Source organism: Myiozetetes cayanensis, unplaced genomic scaffold (genome assembly GCF_022539395.1).
Source record: "Myiozetetes cayanensis isolate MyiCay16 unplaced genomic scaffold, myiCay2020 scf53, whole genome shotgun sequence".
In the NCBI taxonomy this organism is placed as follows: domain Eukaryota; kingdom Metazoa; phylum Chordata; class Aves; order Passeriformes; family Tyrannidae; genus Myiozetetes; species Myiozetetes cayanensis.
The window spans coordinates 372,292-389,715 of record NW_026087776.1 but is presented as its reverse complement, the minus strand read 5'-3'; the positions used below and the strand labels follow the sequence as shown (position 1 = coordinate 389,715).

Below are 17,424 nucleotides of genomic sequence, written 5' to 3'. Positions count from 1 at the left end.
TGGGGGGACACAGATGGACACGGGGGGATGGGCACGGGGACATGGGGGGACACAGGGACATGGGTGGATGGACATGGAGGGACACATGGGGACATGGGGGGACACAGGGACACAGACATGGGGACACTGGGGACACATGGGGGACATGGGAATATGCATGAGGAGATGGGGGACAAGGGGAGGGACAGGCCCTGGGGACATGTGGGGATAGGAGTGGGGACACACACATCAGGTCACAAGGGGAACACGCGTGGGGACGCGGGGGGGGCCAGCAGATGCCATGGCAGGGCGTGGGGGTGGTGCCAGGCACAGAGGGACAAAGGGCACAGTGTGGTGGTGGTGGCACTGCCACCCTGGGGGGGCTGGGACGGGCGGGGGACAGGGACATGGGAGGATATGGGTGGCCCTGTGTCTGCAGGGACTTGGGGACACCAACATGTGGGGGGCTGTGGGGACCCGTTTCTGGGGGACAGGGCGGTCCTTGGGGGACACATGTCTGGGGATATGAGGGTCCCTGGGGACACGGAACACCCCAGTATTTGGGGCCTGTAGGGATGGGGGGGTCTCTGGGGACATGGGGGGCCCTTGGGGGCTGTAGGGACAGGAGGGTCTCTGATGGCCCCACATCTGGGGACAGGGGGGTCCCAGGGGACCCCGCAGCTGGGGGGAGGACCGGGATGTCCAGGGGACATCTGGAGACACTCGGGGCAGGGGGGGCGGGGGCAGTCTCAGTCCCTCCCGTCGGGGGCGGCCGCTGGAACACGGGACGGGACGGGCGCTCCGGGACCGGCCCGGGCACCGGCATCGGGACCGGGACCGACCTCCGGGACCGCACTGAGCCCCCGGGACCGGGACCATGGTGAGTCCCGGGCCACCAGCGCCGCTTTCGCTTTCGCTTCCGGAGGGCGGAGCAGGATGGGGAGACCCCCGGGATTGGGGAGACCCCCGGGCTCGGAATTTCCCGGTGCCGGTCCCGGTGCGACCCCCCGAGCTGTCCCTGCGGGCGGGAGGGTCACCACCCCCCTCGGGGTGACCTGCGCGGGACTTTCCGTGTCCCCCGTCTCTGCGTGTCCCGTCCCCCGTGTCGTCTGTGTCCCCTGCCGCGCCCCGTCCCCTCCAGCCCCGGTAATCCCGGTGTCCCCGTGTGTGCCCCGACCCCGCAGAGCCCGTGTCCCCCCGATCCTCGTCCTTGGCCCATGTCCCCACGCTTTGCTGTCCCCGTGGTCCCTGTGTGCCCCCTCCTCGCAGTACCAGTGTCCCCGCGGTGCCCTCGTCCCCACGGTCCCAATGTGCCTCTTCCCTGCGGTGTCCTTGTCCCCACGGTCCCCGTGGTGCCCCTTCCCTGGGGTGCTCCTGTCCCCACGGTCCCTGTGACCCCTGGTCACCCTTTGTCCCCGGATTGCCAGTGTCCCCATGATCCTCACGTCCCCACGGTCCCCACAGTCAGTCCCCCTTCCTCATGGTGCCCGTGTCGTCGGTGTTCCCCTCTTGTCCCTGTGGCATTTCCGTGGCCCTGCGCTCCATGACCCCACAGTCCCCATAGTCCCAATATCCCCATGGTCGGTCCCTGTGTCCCAACGCTCTCCGTGTCCCCACGGTCCCCCGTCCCTGCGGGTGCCCCCACCCTCAGCGTTCTCACAGCGTCTCGCCCCGTGTCCCCTCGGTGTCCCCCCATGTCCCCTGTGTTCCCAGGCGGGGCTGGCGCGGTGCCAGCGCCAGGCGGAGGAGGTGACGGAGCTGATGCGGCAGAACGTGGAGCGGGCGATGGAGCGGGAAGGGCACCTGGAGCGGCTGCAGAGCCGGGCCCAGGACCTGCGACAGGCGGTGGGACCGCGGGGACGGGCGGGGATGCACGGCCAGGGAGGGGGGGTGGCACCACAGGGACACACAGATCTGGGGACACACGTGGCCGGGGGTGGTGGCACTACTGGGACACCTGGAGTGGCTGCAGACCCGGGCTTGGGACCCCCGGGGACACAGGGACGGGGGTGGCACTACAGAGACATATGGCCCTGGGAGGGGACACACAGAGCCCTGGGGGACACTATGGGGACACACGGCCTGAGGGGGACACACAGAGCCCTGGGGGGTATTATAGGGCTGTAGAGCCCTGGGGAGGGGACACAGGGCCATGCAGGGGCTGTACGTGGGCTGTCCCCTGTAGCCCCCCGTGTCCCACTGCAGAGCGAGGCCTTCACCCGCAGCACTCGGGCGGTGACGCAGCGACAGCGCCGGGGACAGCGCCGGTGGCTCCTGGTGGCCCTCGGCCTCGGCCTCTTCGTCCTCCTCCTCCTCCTCCTGGGCCTGGGCCTGGCACTGGCCCTGGCACAGTCACCCCCAGCCACTGCCACTGTCCCCACCCCACAGGCACGGACTGAGCCCCCCCCAGCACCGTGGAGCCCCTTTGACAACAGAGACACGGGGGGGGAAGGGCATGATAAATAAACAGCAGGACTTGTTTGGGTAGACCCTACCATAACAAACCAGTGGGATGATCTTCAGGGAGACCCTACAATAAATAAGCACCAGGATCTCACTCGGGGAGACCCGACATTAACAAACCCGCAGGATGAGCTCTGGGGAGACCCTACAATAAATACACACCCGGATCTGCTTTGGAGAGACCCTACAATAACAAACGTGCCAGACCTTCTTTGGAGAAACTGTACAAGAAGAGAAGAGCGGGAGCCACTCAAGGGAGAGCCTGTAATAAACACCAGCAGCTCTTTGGGGAGACCCTACAATAACAAACCAGCAGGACCCACTTCAGGGAGACCCTATGATAAATCAGCAGCAGCACATGATTTGGGGAGACCCTACAATAACGGAGCGGCAGGATGAGCTCCAGGGAGACCTTACGACAATGAACATGCTGGACCCACTCTGGGGAGACCCTACAATAAACAAGCACCAAGACTTGTCTGGGGAGACTCTACAGTCACAAACCAGGAGAACGAACTTCAGGGACACCCTACAATAAATAAATAACCTGGATCCGTTTTAGGGAGACCCTATAATAACAAAAGCTCCAGATTCTGCTTTGTAGATACCCTAGAATAACAAATCAGCAGGATGAGTTCTGGAGACACCCTACAATAAATAAACACCAGGACTCCTTTGGAGAGACCCTACAACAACAAACATGCTGGACCCCCTCTGGGGTGACCCTACAATAAAAGCAGTGGGGTGATCTCCAGGAAGACCCTACAATCAATCAACACTGGGATGTGTTTGGGGAAACCCCACAATGACAAATAAGGGGGATTGATTTGGGGTAGACCCCGCAATAACAAACCCATGGGATCTACTTTAGAGAGACCCTACAATAAATAACCACCAGGATTTATTTGGAGAGACCCTACAGTAACAAACTAGCAGGTTGGTGACCCTACAACAACAAACATGCTGGACCCACTTGGGGGAGACCCTACGATAAATAAACACAAGGAATTGTTTAGGGAGGGCCTATGACAACAGAGAAACTGCAATAAATAAACTCCACAATCTGTTTCTCAGAGACCCTATAATAACAAACCTGTAAGTTCAGCTCCAGGAAGACCCTACAATAAATAAACACCAGGATCTGCTTTGGGGGGGGACCCTATAATAGCAAGTGTGCCAAACCCCTCTGGGGAGATCCTGTGATATGCAAGCACCAAGAATTGTTTGGGGACACCCTCCAGTAACAAGCCAGTGGGATTTGCTCAGGGTAGACCCTACAATAACAAAGAGATCCTATGATAAATAAGCGCCAGGATCTGCTTTGTGGAGACCCTACAATAACAAACCAGCAAGGTGATCTTCAGGGAGACCCTAAAATAGCAAATGAATCCTACAGTAAATAAGCACCAAAACCTGCTTAAGGTGGGCCCTACAATAATAACTCCTTGTGTCTTCTCTTGAGAAATCCTACAATACCAAAACTGTGGGGTGGTCTCTGTGAAAACCCTACAATAACAAATGGGCCAGCTCCTCCAGGGAGACCCTACAATTAATGAACACTAGCATCTATTTCTGGGAGACCCTACAATAACAAATATGATCTCTGGGGAGACCCTACAATAAATAAACACCACAACCCACCCTGGGGAGACCCTACAATAACACACCAGTGGCATCCACCCCAGGGACACCCTGGGCCAGGGGGCAGGAAGGGGCTGTGGCCCCCCAGAGGGGTCCCTGGTGACAACGATGACACCGAGGAGGGGACCCAATGGAGGGGACAAGGGCGTCCCTGGGCAAACAATGGCACTGGGGAGGGGACAGAGGGTTTGGGGGACATGGCACCATTGTCACCTGCACAGGGACACTCTGGCAGGGGACTCTGAGGGGGATGACACGCGGGGGTCCCCAGGAGCCCTCCCCCCTCCCGAGTGTCCCCCCGCCCCAGTTTCCCCTACAGCGACAGACACCGGAGCCTCGCAGCACCTTTATTGACACCGGCGGGGGTGGCACCGTCCGGGGGGGGTGCCCGTGTCCCCCGGGGGGGTGTGGCAGTGTCAGCCCGTGCCCCGGCGCTTGCTGAGCTCATCCTGCACACGCTGGCACAGGGCCCTGCGCAGGGGGGGCTCCAGGGGGCTGCGGGCGCACACCCGGCGTGTCACCTCCTCCGCGCTGTCCCCCTGGGGGGGACACGGCACCGCTGGGGCCACGGCACCCCGGGACCCCCGGGGCACCCACAGCACCACCCCCTGTCCCACAGAGCCACCCCACTGCCCCACGGGACCCCCCCACTCAGTGGGCACCCCCTGTCCCACAGAGCCACCCCGCTGCCCCACGGGACCCCCCCACTCAGTGGGCACCCCCTGTCCCACAGAGCCACCCCGCTGCCCCGCGGGACCCCCCCACTCAATGGGCACCCCCGCCCCACAGCACCTCCCACTCGCAGCATCCCGACCCTGTGGCACCCCCCCTGTCCCACAGCAGCACCTCCGACCCCACGGGACCCCCCAGCCACCCAATGGGTACCCACTGCGCCCCACGGCACCCCCTCTACCCATGGTAGCACCCCTGTGCCACTGACACCCCCCGCACCCCAACCCTGCCCCACAGAACTCCCCCAGTGCCCCGTGCCCCCGCCCCGGGGTCCCACCTGGTGCACGATCACGGCCGTGACCGTCCCGTCGTCCCCCTCGTACTCGAGGCAGAAGAGCCACGGCCCCCGGGAGGGTCGGGGGGGCCCCACGGGGTCGCCGGGCGGGGGCCCACGCTGGCATCGCCCCCAGGACCCCCTGTGGCACCTGCACCCTCAGGGGGCTGTGAGACCCCCAGGGTGCCCTAACCCAGCACCCCCTCAGTGCCCCAAAACACACCTGGGGTGTCCCCCGACCCCTCCACCCTTGAGTGCCCCCTCCCACCTCCAGCCCACCCAGGGTGCCCCCATTCCCCACCCATCTCCTGGATGCTCCCCCTTGTCCCTGCCCTCCCCACCCCTTGGTGCCCCCATTCCTGTCACCACCACGGGCGCTCCCCACCCCTGACCCCCTCCCAGTGCCCCCTCAATCCCCAGTCCCCGCTGGATCCCCCTCCCCACCCAGGGCTGCCCCCATCACTGCCACCCCTGGATGTCTCCAGCACCGAGGATGCCACCCCTTCCCCACCCATCTCCCGGGATCCCACCCGGTGTCCCCGCACCTTGGTGACCCCCAGCCCCCAGGGGTGCCCTCGCCCTCATCCCCCCCGGATCGCCCGGTCCCCCATCCCTCCCGCCGTGCCCCGCTCACCGCAGCCGCGGGGCCGGTACACCTGCTGGTCGGGCCGGCGGGGCCGGGCGGGGTGAGGGTGAGGCGGAGTGCAGGCCCGGCCCGCGCCTGCCGCACGGCGCGGTCGTACGCGTCCCTGCGGCGGCAGCCGGTTACCGGGGCCGGCGGGAGGGGCGCGGAGCCGCCGGGTGGGGAACGGTGGTGTTACCTGGCGAGCTGGTTGCGGCGGATGTGCCGCACGAAGCCGTGGCTCATGTCGAGCCGCCCGCCCGGCCGGCAGCGCCAGCCCGGGGCCGGGGCCGCCTCCATCCCGGTTCCCGGGAAGGGAGTCGGTCCCAGTGTCGGTTCCGGGGCCGCGGCGCCGCTAAGAGCCCCGCCCCTTCAGCCGAGCGCGCGCACGGCGCTCCCCATCCCCGCGCATGCGCAGTGGCCGCGCCGCCGCCGCCATGTCGAGCCGCGGGCGGCGGGAGCGGGAGCGGGACCCGCGCGGGCCCGGCCGGGGCCGCCGCGACCCTGAGGGGGAGAAGGGGCGGGAGCGGCGGGACCCCGAGCGCGACCGGGCGCGGAGGGGCGCGGCGGGGGCGGCGGCGCTGCCCGTGGACCTCGCGCGCGTCAAGCGGGAACCGGGCACCGGCGGCGCCGCCGCCTCCGGGACAGGATCGGGGCCGCCCCCGCCGCGCCCGTGCGGGTGAAGCGAGGCAGGAGCCCGATGGAGACTCCGACCCTGAGCCCGAAGCCCGCCGGTGGGAACGGGGGGTGAACCGGGGGACACGGCGGCAGTGGGGGCTGAGGGGGCCGCACTGGGAGTGCGGGGAGGGCACGGGGTGGAGGGGACTGGGGGGACTGAGGGACAGGGGTTGTCCCGGGGACACTGGGTTGGGAGGCAGGACGGTGCCACGGGGGTGGATTGGGGTGTCTGGCGAGGGGGCACTGGGGGATGGACACCCTGGGGTGTGTCAGGGGACACCCTGGGGTGTAGGGGAGGCACCCGGGGGTGGGAGGGGCGGGGAATGAAGGGATGGAGGGGACATGCCAGGGTGGGAGTGGGGTGTTGGAGGGGACAATGTGGGGCAGGACACACCAGGGTTTCCCGAGGGGACTCAGGGGCTCACTCTGGGGGTGGTTGGAGGCACTGGGGGAAGCTGGGGCTCAGCCCCAGGGGTCTGTAACGAGGGGGGCATTACCCTGATGCTGTCAGGGCCCTGTGCCCCCCTCTAACACCTCCCTTGCCTCCCCAGTGCGCTACGGCCGCTTCGACCCCGAGGACCAGCGGAGCCGCCACTGCCCCTACCTGGACACCATCAACAAGTGGGTGATGAGGGGCTTCGGGGGGCTCCCCCTGTCCTTCCTGGGGGTGCCCCTGTCCCTGGGGGTTCCCACAGCCCCCCTTACAGCCCTGTGACCCTCCCCAGGAGCGTCCTGGACTTCGACTTCGAGAAGCTCTGCTCCATCTCCCTGTCCCACATCAACGTCTACGCCTGCCTGGTCTGTGGGAAGTACTTCCAGGGTGAGCCCTGCCCCGGTGCTGGGGGGGACATGGGGACAGCAGGGACACCTGGGGGCTGCAGGGGGAGCAAGGGGACAGCAGGGACACCCAGGGACTGGGGTGCTGAGGGGGACAGGGGCATGCAGGGATGGAGGTGGTGCTGGGGGTGTCCCTTTCTTGTCCCCCCCCGAGCCCGTGGTGTCCCCCCTGTCCCCGCAGGCCGCGGGCTGAAGTCCCACGCCTACATCCACAGCGTGCAGCTGAGCCACCACGTGTTCCTCAACCTGCACACCCTCAAGTTCTACTGCCTGCCCGACAACTACGAGATCATCGACTCCTCCCTCGAGGACATCACGGTGCGGGGGCAGCGTTGGGGTCTGGGGGTTCAGGTGTGGGTCCCCCCTTTCTAGGGGGTCAGGTGTGGGTCCCCCCCGTTCTGAGGGGTCCCTCTCCCCGCAGTACGTGCTCAAGCCCACCTTCACAGCCCAGCACATCGCCCACCTGGACAAACAGGCCAAGCTGTCCCGGGCCTACGATGGCACCACGTACCTGCCTGGCATCGTGGGGCTCAACAACATCAAGGCCAACGACTACGCCAACGCCGTGCTGCAGGTCATAGGGGGACAGGCTGGGAAACATCGCAGAACCCCCCAAAACCCACTGGGGGGCTCGTGGGATCGAGTCCCACCTTTCCTACGGCAGATAGGCTGTGGGGGTGTACAGGCTTTGTTTGGGGTGAGCCCCCAGCAAAGCCCCTCTCGGGGGGTCTCAGGGAGAATCCCACATTTTTTCCCACGGGTTTTACAGCTTGGAGGTATGGGTTTTGTTTTGGCATGAAAGTCCTGCATAGTCCAGCTCCAGATGGAAGTTCTGAGGATGAATCCCACCTCTTGCCTCGTAGGCTTTACACACAGGGGGCATGCAGGCTTGTTTTGGGGTGAGAGCCCCCCGTAACCCCTAAATCCCTGCTCAGGGATGAATCCCACCTCCTACCCCATGGGCTCTACATCTGGTGGGGGTGTAGCCCTCAGAAGCCCTCCAGAACCCTCCCAGATCCCCTCTCTGGGGGTCCCAGGGGTTGAATCCCCCCCCTGCTGCCCCCCAGGCCCTGTCCAACGTGCCCCCCCTGCGGAATTACTTCCTGGAGGAGGAGAACTACCGGCACATCCAGCGCCCGCCCGGGGACATCATGTTCCTGCTGGTGCAGCGCTTCGGGGAGCTCATGAGGAAGCTCTGGAACCCCAGGAACTTCAAGGCTCACGTGTCCCCCCACGAGATGCTCCAGGCCGTGGTGCTCTGCAGCAAGAAGAACTTCCAGATCACCAAGCAGGGTGGGGTTGGGGGGAGCCAGGGCTGGGACTTGGGGGAAGGGGGGCAGAGTTGGGTTTGAGGGGTCTGGATTTGGGGAGCGGGGCTGAAATTTAGGGGCAGTGCTGGATCTGGGGAGGAATGTGGGGTTTGGGTGGCAGAGCTGGACCCAGGGAGCTGTGGATTTGGGGGTCTCTGCACTCGGGGTGCAGTGCTGGGCCTGGGGGACAACACTGGATTTGAGAGGTAGTTCTGGACCTGGGATGCTCTGGATTTGGGGGGGCAGTGCTGGACCCAGGGCTTTCTGGATTTGGGAGGCCAGGCTGGATTTGAGGGAACAGCAGGATGTGTGAGGGACAGTGCTGGGTGAGGCAGAGCAGGATCTGGGGTCAGCTCTGGCTCCAGCCCTGCCATGTCCCCATTGCAGGGGACGGGGTGGAATTCCTGTCCTGGTTCCTGAACGCTCTGCACGCGGCGCTGGGCGGCACCAAGAGGAAGAAGAAGAGTGAGTGGTGGTGGGGGGAGATTTTGAGGGATCCAGGGGGGATTACTGCCCCCCTGGTCCACACTGAGCCCCCCCTGTCCCCACAGCCATCGTCACCGACGTGTTCCAGGGCTCCATGCGCATCTTCACCAAGAAACTGCCACACCCCGACCTGGTGGGGCCAGGGGGAACAGGGGGTTGGGGTCACACAGGGTGTTGGGGTACAGTGGAGGGGTTGGGGTCACACAGGGTGTTGGGGTACAGTGGGAGGGGTTGGGGTCACACAGGGGTGTTGGGGTACAGTGGGAGGTGATGAGTTCAAATGGGGGGTGAGGCCATGGGGAGGTCTGGGAGAGGGTGTTGGGGTACAGTGGGATATGGTGGGGTGTGCTGGGGTCAAACAAGGGGTGGTGAGGTGCAGCTGGGGGTGTCGGGGTCAAATGGCAGGTATCGGGGTCCAGCGGGGTGGTGGGGTACCGTGGGGGGTTAGCAGGGTAGAATGGGGGGTGATATGGTCCAATGGAGGGTGTCAGGGTCCGGTGGAGGGTGTTGGGGTCCCACAGGGGTGTCACCCTCGGGTCCCACCCCCCAGCCAGCAGAGGAGAAGGCGCAGCTGCTGCAGAACAGCGAGTACCAGGAGCGCATGGTGGAGTCCACCTTCCTGTACCTGACCCTGGACCTGCCCACGGCCCCGCTCTACAAGGACGAGAAGGAGCAGCTCATCATCCCCCAGGTGCCCCTGTTCAGCATCCTGGCCAAGTTCAACGGCAGCACCGAGAAGGAGTACAAGACCTACAAGGAGAACTTCCTGAAGCGCTTCCAGCTGACCCGCCTGCCCCCCTACCTCATCTTCTGCATCAAGCGCTTCACCAAGAACAACTTCTTCGTGGAGAAGAACCCCACCATCGTCAACTTCCCCATCACGTGAGCCTGGCGGGCCGGGGAGGGGAGTTAAAGAATCCAGGAGGAGACTGGGGGCGTTGATGATGTCTAGGGATGGCTGTGGGTACGTGGAGGGGGTTGTAGGTATCTAAGAGGAGTTGAAAGCATCCAGGAGAGGGTTTAGCGTTTGAAATCACCTGAAGGGGCTTTGAAGGCACCTGGGGAAGGGTTGGGAGCACCTGATAGGGTTTAAAACCACTTTGGAGGGTATTTGGGGCACGTGGGGGATGTTTGAAGGTGTCCAGGGGAGGGTTCTAGTGTACCTAGGAGATAGTAAAGGCATGTGGGAGGGCGTTTGAAGGGGCCTGGAGAAGGTTTGTGGGTGTCAGTGGGGGTTGTAGGCATCTGGGAGTGGTTCATGGGCATCTTGGGGGGTTCTGTGGGTATCGAGGAAGGGTTTGAGAACATCTGGGGGGAGTTGATTTCACCTGGGGAGGGTGGGGGAGGCATCAAGAAGGGGTTTGGGGGCATCTGGGGAGGGGGTTGTCCCTGCATCTGGAGGGGGTTTGGAGGCATCTGGAGGGGCCTGTGGGTGCTCCCCTGCCCCCCTGAGGCGCGTGGGGTGCCCAGGAACGTGGACCTGCGGGAGTACCTGTCGGAGGAGGTGCAGGCGGCGCACGCGCACACCACCTACGACCTCATCGCCAACATCGTGCACGACGGGAAGCCCTCGGAGGGCTCCTACCGCATCCACGTCCTCCACCACGTGAGTGTCCCCCCCCCAGGGGGCATTGGGGGGCCCTCAGCAACCCCCTGGCTCACCCTGTCCCCTCCTGGTCCCGGCAGGGCACAGGGAAGTGGTACGAGCTGCAGGACCTGCAGGTGACCGACATCCTGCCGCAGATGATCACCCTGTCCGAGGCCTACATCCAGGTGAGGGGGGCAGGGGGCAGCTGGCACCCCCAGAGTGTCCCCTGGCACCCCAGAAGGTGCCCTGACCCTCCCTCCCCATCTCCCACAGATCTGGAAGCGGCGTGAGGAGGATGAGACAAACCAACAAGGGGCCTGAGACCCCCAGGGACACCCCCAGCCCCCTTGGGACCACCTAGAGACCCCCTTGGGGTCACTCCCGGTCCCTTGTGGAGACCTAGAGACCCTTCTGGGGACACCCCGAGCCCCTTGGGGACACCTTGAGCCCCTTGGGATCACCCATAACCCCTCTGGGGACACCCCAACTCCCCCCCCCGCTGTGTCTCTCCCCACCCCAAATAAATGCCACCCACTTATTTTTGTAATTCATCTTTCACCTTTTTTCTTCTTTGTGTTTAGGGGGTCGTGGTTTCCATTGTTCCCCCCATGACCCCTCAGCACCCCGTGACCCCTGGGAACACCCCAAAAAACTGGGGACGCTGAGGCAGAGCTGCATCCAAGCTTTATTGGGAAGTGCTGGGGGGGGCTCCCAGTGCCCTCCTACAGCCAGACGTGCTCCTGGCAGTGCTGCAGGGCCTAGGGGGCACAGAGGGGTCAGTGGGGGGCGCGGGGGGTGCCACCCCTCCGTGTCCCCCCTGTCCCCACTCACCTGGCAGCGCCGGGCGGGCTCGGGGCCGGAGCACCAGTACAGGGGGCCCAGGGCACAGGGGCCCAGGGGGGGCGACAGCGCAGGAGGGGCAGCACCCTTGAAGTCCTGCAGGGGGGACATGGGGGTCAGGGGTCACCCCAAGGGTTGGGACACCCCTGGGAGCCTCCTGAAACCCCCTCCCCAGGGCTGTGACATCCTTGGGGTGTCCCTTGGTGTTGTGACACTTGGTGCCCCCCTCCACTTGGGTCACTCTTGGAGTGTCCCTTTTGTGGCCTGTGACGCCCTTGGGGACCCTGTCACTGTCCTCGGAGTGGGGGTGGCATCTTCTGGGGACCTCAGGGCGTGCCCAGGGGTGGTGGGACTCCCTAGGGGCTGTGACACTCCTGGACTGTGACACTCAGGGCTGTGCCACCCTTTGTGTCCCTACCACGGCCCCTGGGGACTGTGACACCCTTGGGATGTGTCCCAAGGACCGTGACACCCCAGGACGTGTCCCCTCGGGGCTGTCCCACCCTGAGGTGCCCCCGAGACCTTTCCCCCCGCCGTGCCCCCCTCACCTCGGGGCTCACGCACTCCGCCAGCCGCACCACGATGGTCTCCAGGAGCGCGGGCGGTGCCCAGGTCCCCACATCCTCGTCCCCAGCGCCCCGGCAGGCGAGCAGCAGGCGGCACAGCAGGCGGGGGCCCAGGCGGCCCAGCAGCCCCTCGAGCAGCAGGGTGGCGTAGCGCTGGGCCAGGCACTGGCAGGCGCCCACTGCCACGAGCGGCAGCGCCCGGCACAGCCCCGTGGCCGCCGCGGCCACCCTGGGCACGGGGATGGCGGCCTCGGCCTGCGCCACGAAGGTGCGGCACAGCCAGCACAGCGGCAGCGGCATCGGCAGCGCCTCCGCGGCCACCGCGGGCACCTGCGGGAGGGAGGGAGGGAGGGAGGGACGGGGTCACCCTGAGCCTCCCGTGGCACCCAAGAGCCCCTGGAGCCCAGAGCCGGGAATGTGGGGGGGGATCGCTCCAGCCCAGGGGGCTGCGGCGCCCTGTGGTTGTTGGCTCCGGAGCACGGTGATGGAGCTGCCCCGGCTGTGCTCGCCAAGCGGGCTCCGGCCCCGCGGTGACCCTGCTGACACCCACGGAGCCACCCCCGCTGCCCCCCAGGCCCCCCGTACCTGCGGGTGGGTGCCGATCACCCCGAGGGCGGGCACGGCCGCGGCACCCCCGGGCTCTGCCTGGCACAGCTGCAGCTTGGCACAGATCTGCCGGGGCACCTGGGGGGCAGGACAGGGACCCCAGTACGGGGCACCCCACGACCAGGTGACCCGAGTGTCCCCGAACCCTCCGCACCCCGAGGTGTCCCTGAACCCCCGGTGCCTGGAGGTGTCCCCAAACCTGCAGCAGCCCAGGGGTTCCCTGGATGGCACAGTGCCCCACTGCCCCCAGCCCCCCGAGATGTCCCCAGGTGCCACAGTGTCCCCAAGGCCCCAGCACCCCGGAGTGTGCCCCGGTCGTGTCCCCCCCGGTGGCACTCACGAGGTGCTGGAGCTCCCAGAGGACGCGCGGGACGAGCGTGTGAACCACAGACTGGCACGGGACCGCCAGGATGGGCAGCGGGAGGCACAGAGCCCTCAGCGCCTGCTCCACTGCCACCTGCGCCGGGGCACCCACAGTGACACCCGCGGGGACACCACAGGGACACCCACAGGGACACCACAGGGACACCCACGGGGACACACACCGGGACACCACAGAGACACCCACGGGGACACACACAGAGACACCCGCTACCGCCACACCCACCACCGCCACACCCATCACCGCTGCACCACCGGCACCCGTGGTGGCACCCGTGACCGTGGCACACATGGTGCCACCCATGGTGTCACTCGCCACCGTGGCACCCGCTGGCATCTGCCACCGCTTCACCCACCACCCCAGCAACCACGGTGGAACCCACAGTGGCACCCTCCACCATGGCACCCGTGGTGGCATCTGGGACCGTGGCACCCGCGGTGGCACCCGCAGCAGCAGCCACCACCTCAGCACCCACAGTGACACCCCCAGTGGCACCTCCCTCCATGACACCTGCTGGTACCCCCGGTGACACCCCCGGTGACACCCCCAGTGACACCCCAGTGACACCTGTGCCTGTGACACCCACGGTGGCACCCTCAGTGGCACCTCTGCCCCCCTGCCCCCACGGTGACCCCCACGGTGACCCCCATAGTGACACCTATGTCCCTGTCCCCGCTGTGTCCCCTGTCCCCGCGGGCACCTGCACGGTCGACTGGTTGGACACGCGGTGGAGGAAGTCGAAGAGCTGCTGGCAGATGGCACAGGTGTCCTGCGGGAGGGGACAGCGGGACACGGGGATGTGGGGGACATTGGGACTCTGGGACATGGGGATGTGGGGACACGGGGACATGGGGGCTCCGGGACTTGAGGGTGTGGGGAAATGTGGGTGTGGGGACAGGGGGAAGCAAGGAGGGTGCATGGGGACATGTCGGTGTGGGGCCATGGGAGGGTGCTGGGACTCCTGTGGATTTTGGGGACACACAGGGGGTAGAGGGACAGTGGGGGAGGGGCACAGGGGACACAGAAGGTGACAGGGACACAGTGGGGTGATGGGTGGGGGGTGATTGGGACACGGGAGTTGATTGGGACACGGGGGGTGATGGGGACACGGAGGGTGGTGGGACACGGGGGATTCTCTCACCACATCAGGGGGTCTCTGGGTGAGGTGGGGGCAGTGCTCCAGGGCCCCGCAGCGCAGGGCAGTCTCCCAGCTCTGGCACCAGGCAGAGGGGGGCACCCCACAGCCCCCCCCGGGTGCCCCCAGACCTGCGGCCACCGTGAGTGCCCAGCCAGGGAGGCAGGGAATCCAGGACCTCCCCCGTAGATCCCCCCACTATCTCATCACAACCCTCCCGGGGGAACCTGAGCACCTGGGACCCCCAAATACATCCCCCCAAGCCCTCAGGGGGACTGGGTCTCCAGGACTCGTCCCCTGCCCCCAGTATACCCCCCAATACCCCATCCCAGTGGGGCCCAGGCACCCAGGACCCCACTCCCCCAAAATGCACACACCACCCCAAAACTCCACCCCCTCCCTCCATGGGGGGACCCGCCTGTCTGGGACCCCCAACCCAACAACCTGTCCCCTCCAAGATGCCCTTTCCCACCCCCAGAGCTCATGGGGGGGGAGCCAAATGTCGGGGACCCCCCCGATAACACCCCCCCAATACCCCGAGACCCCAAGGGGGCATTCAGGGCTCCCCCTCCCCCCAAGGGGCACCCCGGTGTCTGAGCCCCCTCACCCCACAGCAGGGTCCCTGCGGGTGCCCCAGCTCTGGGGGTGCCCCCTGGTTAAGGGGTGTGGGGACCCTACCTGGGGCGACCACGAGCAGGGCGAGGAGCAGCGGCAGAGCCAGGGCCATGGCGGGGACGGGGACAGGGACAGTGGCCGTGCTGGCAGGGCTGAGCCCGGGGCCTCTTATAGCGCTGCGGGACCGGGTCCTGGGACGGTGCCAGCGCTCGGGGACAGGTGTGTCACAGCCGCGGGGACACGGGGGGGGTGGCCACCCCCACTCTGTCACCCTGCCACTGACCCCACGTCCCTGTGTCCCCTATGGCCATGTCCCCATCAGGGACCCCCTTCGAGGTCTCCATGTCCCCACTGGGGTCCACGTTGTGGTCCCTGTGTCACCACGGACCCCATTGGAGTGCCCATGTTCCCACCCACCCACATTCCCTCCATGTCCCCAGTCCCCCCATATCCACCCCCATCTCCCATGTACCCCCACCCCCAGACCACCAACACCCCTCTGCCGTGTCCCCATACCCCCAGGTCCCCACGTCCCCCCGTGTCCCCACAGTCCTACACCCCAATGTCCCCCCATGTCCCCCCTCACTCCCTTGTTCCTCCTGCTCCCCTGCATCCCCCCGCCCTCCCATGTCCCTCCAGAACCCTCGATGTCCCCATGTCCCCACACCCCCGTGTTCACCCCTTTTTCCCTTGTCCCCCCTGTATTCCCCTGCCTCCATATGCCCATGTCCCCCTCATGTCCCCACACTCCCATGTCCCCCTCCACCCCCAATGTCCCCGTATCTCCCCCGCTCCCCAGTCCTGCCCTTCCCCTCTCCTCGTCCCCCGCCACTCCCCGGGTGTGGCCCCCCACTCCCTTCCCGCAATGTCCCTCCCCGGTCACCTTGTCCCCACTTTGCCACTGGAGAGCCCTCACCGCGGGTGCGGCCGGAGGCCGGGCCCCCCACGGGGGTGTCACCTGGCCCAGGTGAGGCCACCTGGAGGGCACCAGGGTGGCACAGCCCTGCCCGGCCCCGCGGTGCCCCCCGTGCCCCTCTGCCGGCCCTGCCCCACCCGCCGTGCCCCTCTGGCATAGGGGTGACCCCCCCTTCCAGCTCAGCTCACCCCAACCCCCCCACCCCGGGACAGGGGGGCGAGGCCAAGGGACAAAGCTCCAGATTTGGGATGTGTTTTCCCATGAAGGTTTTGGGGGCACAGGAGGTGGCAGAAGGACTTGGGGCACACGGGGTGGCACAGGGAGGGGGGGCACACAGTGGCAGAGGGACGGGAGGTGGACACAGGGAGGCAGAGGGACACAGGGGTGGGACTGGCATGGGGGCTTCGATGTGGAGCTGCTTGAACTGTGAAACACCCCCACCCCAGAGCCCTGAACTCCCCTTGAACAACCTCCCCTCCCCAATCTGGGGGCTCTCCTGACATGGGGGTCTCCTTTGGGGGTCTGGGAGGGCACTTGGCTCATAGGTGGCAGGGATTTGGGGGAATATGGTGGATTTGGGGGGGGGCACACAGACAACATTCCCAACTCCCTTCCCTCTGGCTCCCAGCAGCTTTTCCCATCTGTGTTGGGTTTGTGTGCCCAGGTTCTAGGGATGGTTTCTGTGAGAAGCTGCCAGAAGCTTCCCCAGTGTCCGGCAGAGCCAATTCCAGAGGCTCCGGGATGGATCTGGCACTGGCCAAGGCCGAGCCCAGCAGAGATGGCAGCGACGCCTCGGGGAGAACGAACTGAAGGAGGAAAAAGTTGTTGTGCAGGTGAAAATTGCAGCCAGAGAAGAGCAGAGTGAGAACGTGTGAGAGGAGCAGCCCTGCAGAGCTCCAGGGCAGTGCAGGAGGAGGGGCAGGAGCTGCTCCAGCAGTGGAGATTCCCCTGAGATTCCATGGGAAAGCCCCTGGGGAGGCAGCTGAGCCCCTGCGGCTCGTGGAGGGTCAGGATGGGTCAGGGATCCACCTGCAACCCTGAAGAGCCCACCCGGAGCAGGGGGATGCCTGAGCCGGACTGGAACCCCTGGGAGGCCTGTTCTGGAGCAGGTCCTGGTGGGGACCTGGAGAGAGGAGCCCAGGCTGGACAGGTTTGCTGGAAGGACGTGAGAGCCTTTGGGGGACCCTTGGAGCAGGGGGAGGACTCGGACTGGTCTCCCTGAGCAGCAGCAGAAACAACCCCCGTGGTGAGCTGACCGTGCCCCCCATTCCCGTCTCCCTGGGCTGCTGGAGGGGGTGAAGGGAGAGCCCGGGCAGGAGGGAGGGATGGGGGCAGGTGTTTGTAAAGCTCTGATTTTGTTGGTAATAAACTCAGTGTATATCCCCCCGGTGAGTCTGTTTTGCCCAGCACTGGGATAAACCCCACCCTGGGAGCAGCACTGGGATAAACCACATCCTAGGAGCACCCAGGAGGGCTGAGGGCTGGAAGATGCAAGATGAGGGGTGTAGGATGTGGGACATGGATGAGGGATATGGGATGGAGACTGTGGGATGAGAAGAATGGGATGAGAGCAGGAAGGCTCAGCAGAGGGATCTGGACAGGCTGGATTGAGGGGCAGAGGCCAACAAGGGTGAGGGTCCTGCCCTTGGGCCACAACAATCCCCCTGCAGTGCTCCAGGCTGGGGAAAGAGTGGCTGGAAAGCTGGGAAAGGACCTGAGGGTGTTGGTGGCAGTGGCTGAACGTGAGCCCAGGG

At 65.7% G+C, this 17,424-nt stretch overlaps 4 protein-coding genes across 4 annotated transcripts; 2 read left to right on the top strand and 2 right to left on the bottom strand.

Moving 5' to 3' along the window:
* Window positions 1–733: 733 nt before the first annotated feature.
* LOC126650001 (vesicle-associated membrane protein 5-like) lies at window positions 734–3,587 on the top strand. The gene is given in 4 exon segments (XM_050334440.1): window positions 734–859; window positions 1,693–1,824; window positions 2,185–2,379; window positions 2,381–3,587. Coding segments are annotated over 4 exon segments (417 nt in total). The 5' UTR covers window positions 734–856; the 3' UTR covers window positions 2,468–3,587.
* An 829-nt stretch (window positions 3,588–4,416) lies between these two features.
* CUNH2orf68 (chromosome unknown C2orf68 homolog) lies at window positions 4,417–6,011 on the bottom strand. The gene is given in 6 exon segments (XM_050334432.1): window positions 4,417–4,622; window positions 5,093–5,200; window positions 5,203–5,231; window positions 5,724–5,783; window positions 5,786–5,838; window positions 5,911–6,011. Coding segments are annotated over 6 exon segments (474 nt in total). The 3' UTR covers window positions 4,417–4,499.
* A 400-nt stretch (window positions 6,012–6,411) lies between these two features.
* On the top strand, window positions 6,412–11,157 carry USP39 (ubiquitin specific peptidase 39). The gene is made up of 12 exons (XM_050334412.1): window positions 6,412–6,441; window positions 6,901–7,010; window positions 7,115–7,209; window positions 7,408–7,544; window positions 7,648–7,800; window positions 8,294–8,519; window positions 8,924–9,001; window positions 9,088–9,155; window positions 9,573–9,904; window positions 10,493–10,628; window positions 10,709–10,795; window positions 10,884–11,157. The coding sequence occupies exons 1-12, from the start codon at window positions 6,412–6,414 to the stop codon at window positions 10,929–10,931; spliced, it is 1,500 nt and encodes a 499-aa protein (XP_050190369.1). The 3' UTR covers window positions 10,932–11,157.
* A 175-nt stretch (window positions 11,158–11,332) lies between these two features.
* Window positions 11,333–14,866, bottom strand: SFTPB (surfactant protein B). Its single transcript, XM_050334411.1, has 8 exons — window positions 14,814–14,866; window positions 14,146–14,299; window positions 13,705–13,773; window positions 12,963–13,079; window positions 12,602–12,700; window positions 11,999–12,346; window positions 11,442–11,546; window positions 11,333–11,368 (listed from the first exon to the last, which is right to left on the bottom strand). Exons 1-8 carry the CDS (start codon window positions 14,864–14,866, stop codon window positions 11,333–11,335), a joined length of 981 nt encoding a protein of 326 aa, XP_050190368.1.
* Window positions 14,867–17,424: the final 2,558 nt, after the last annotated feature.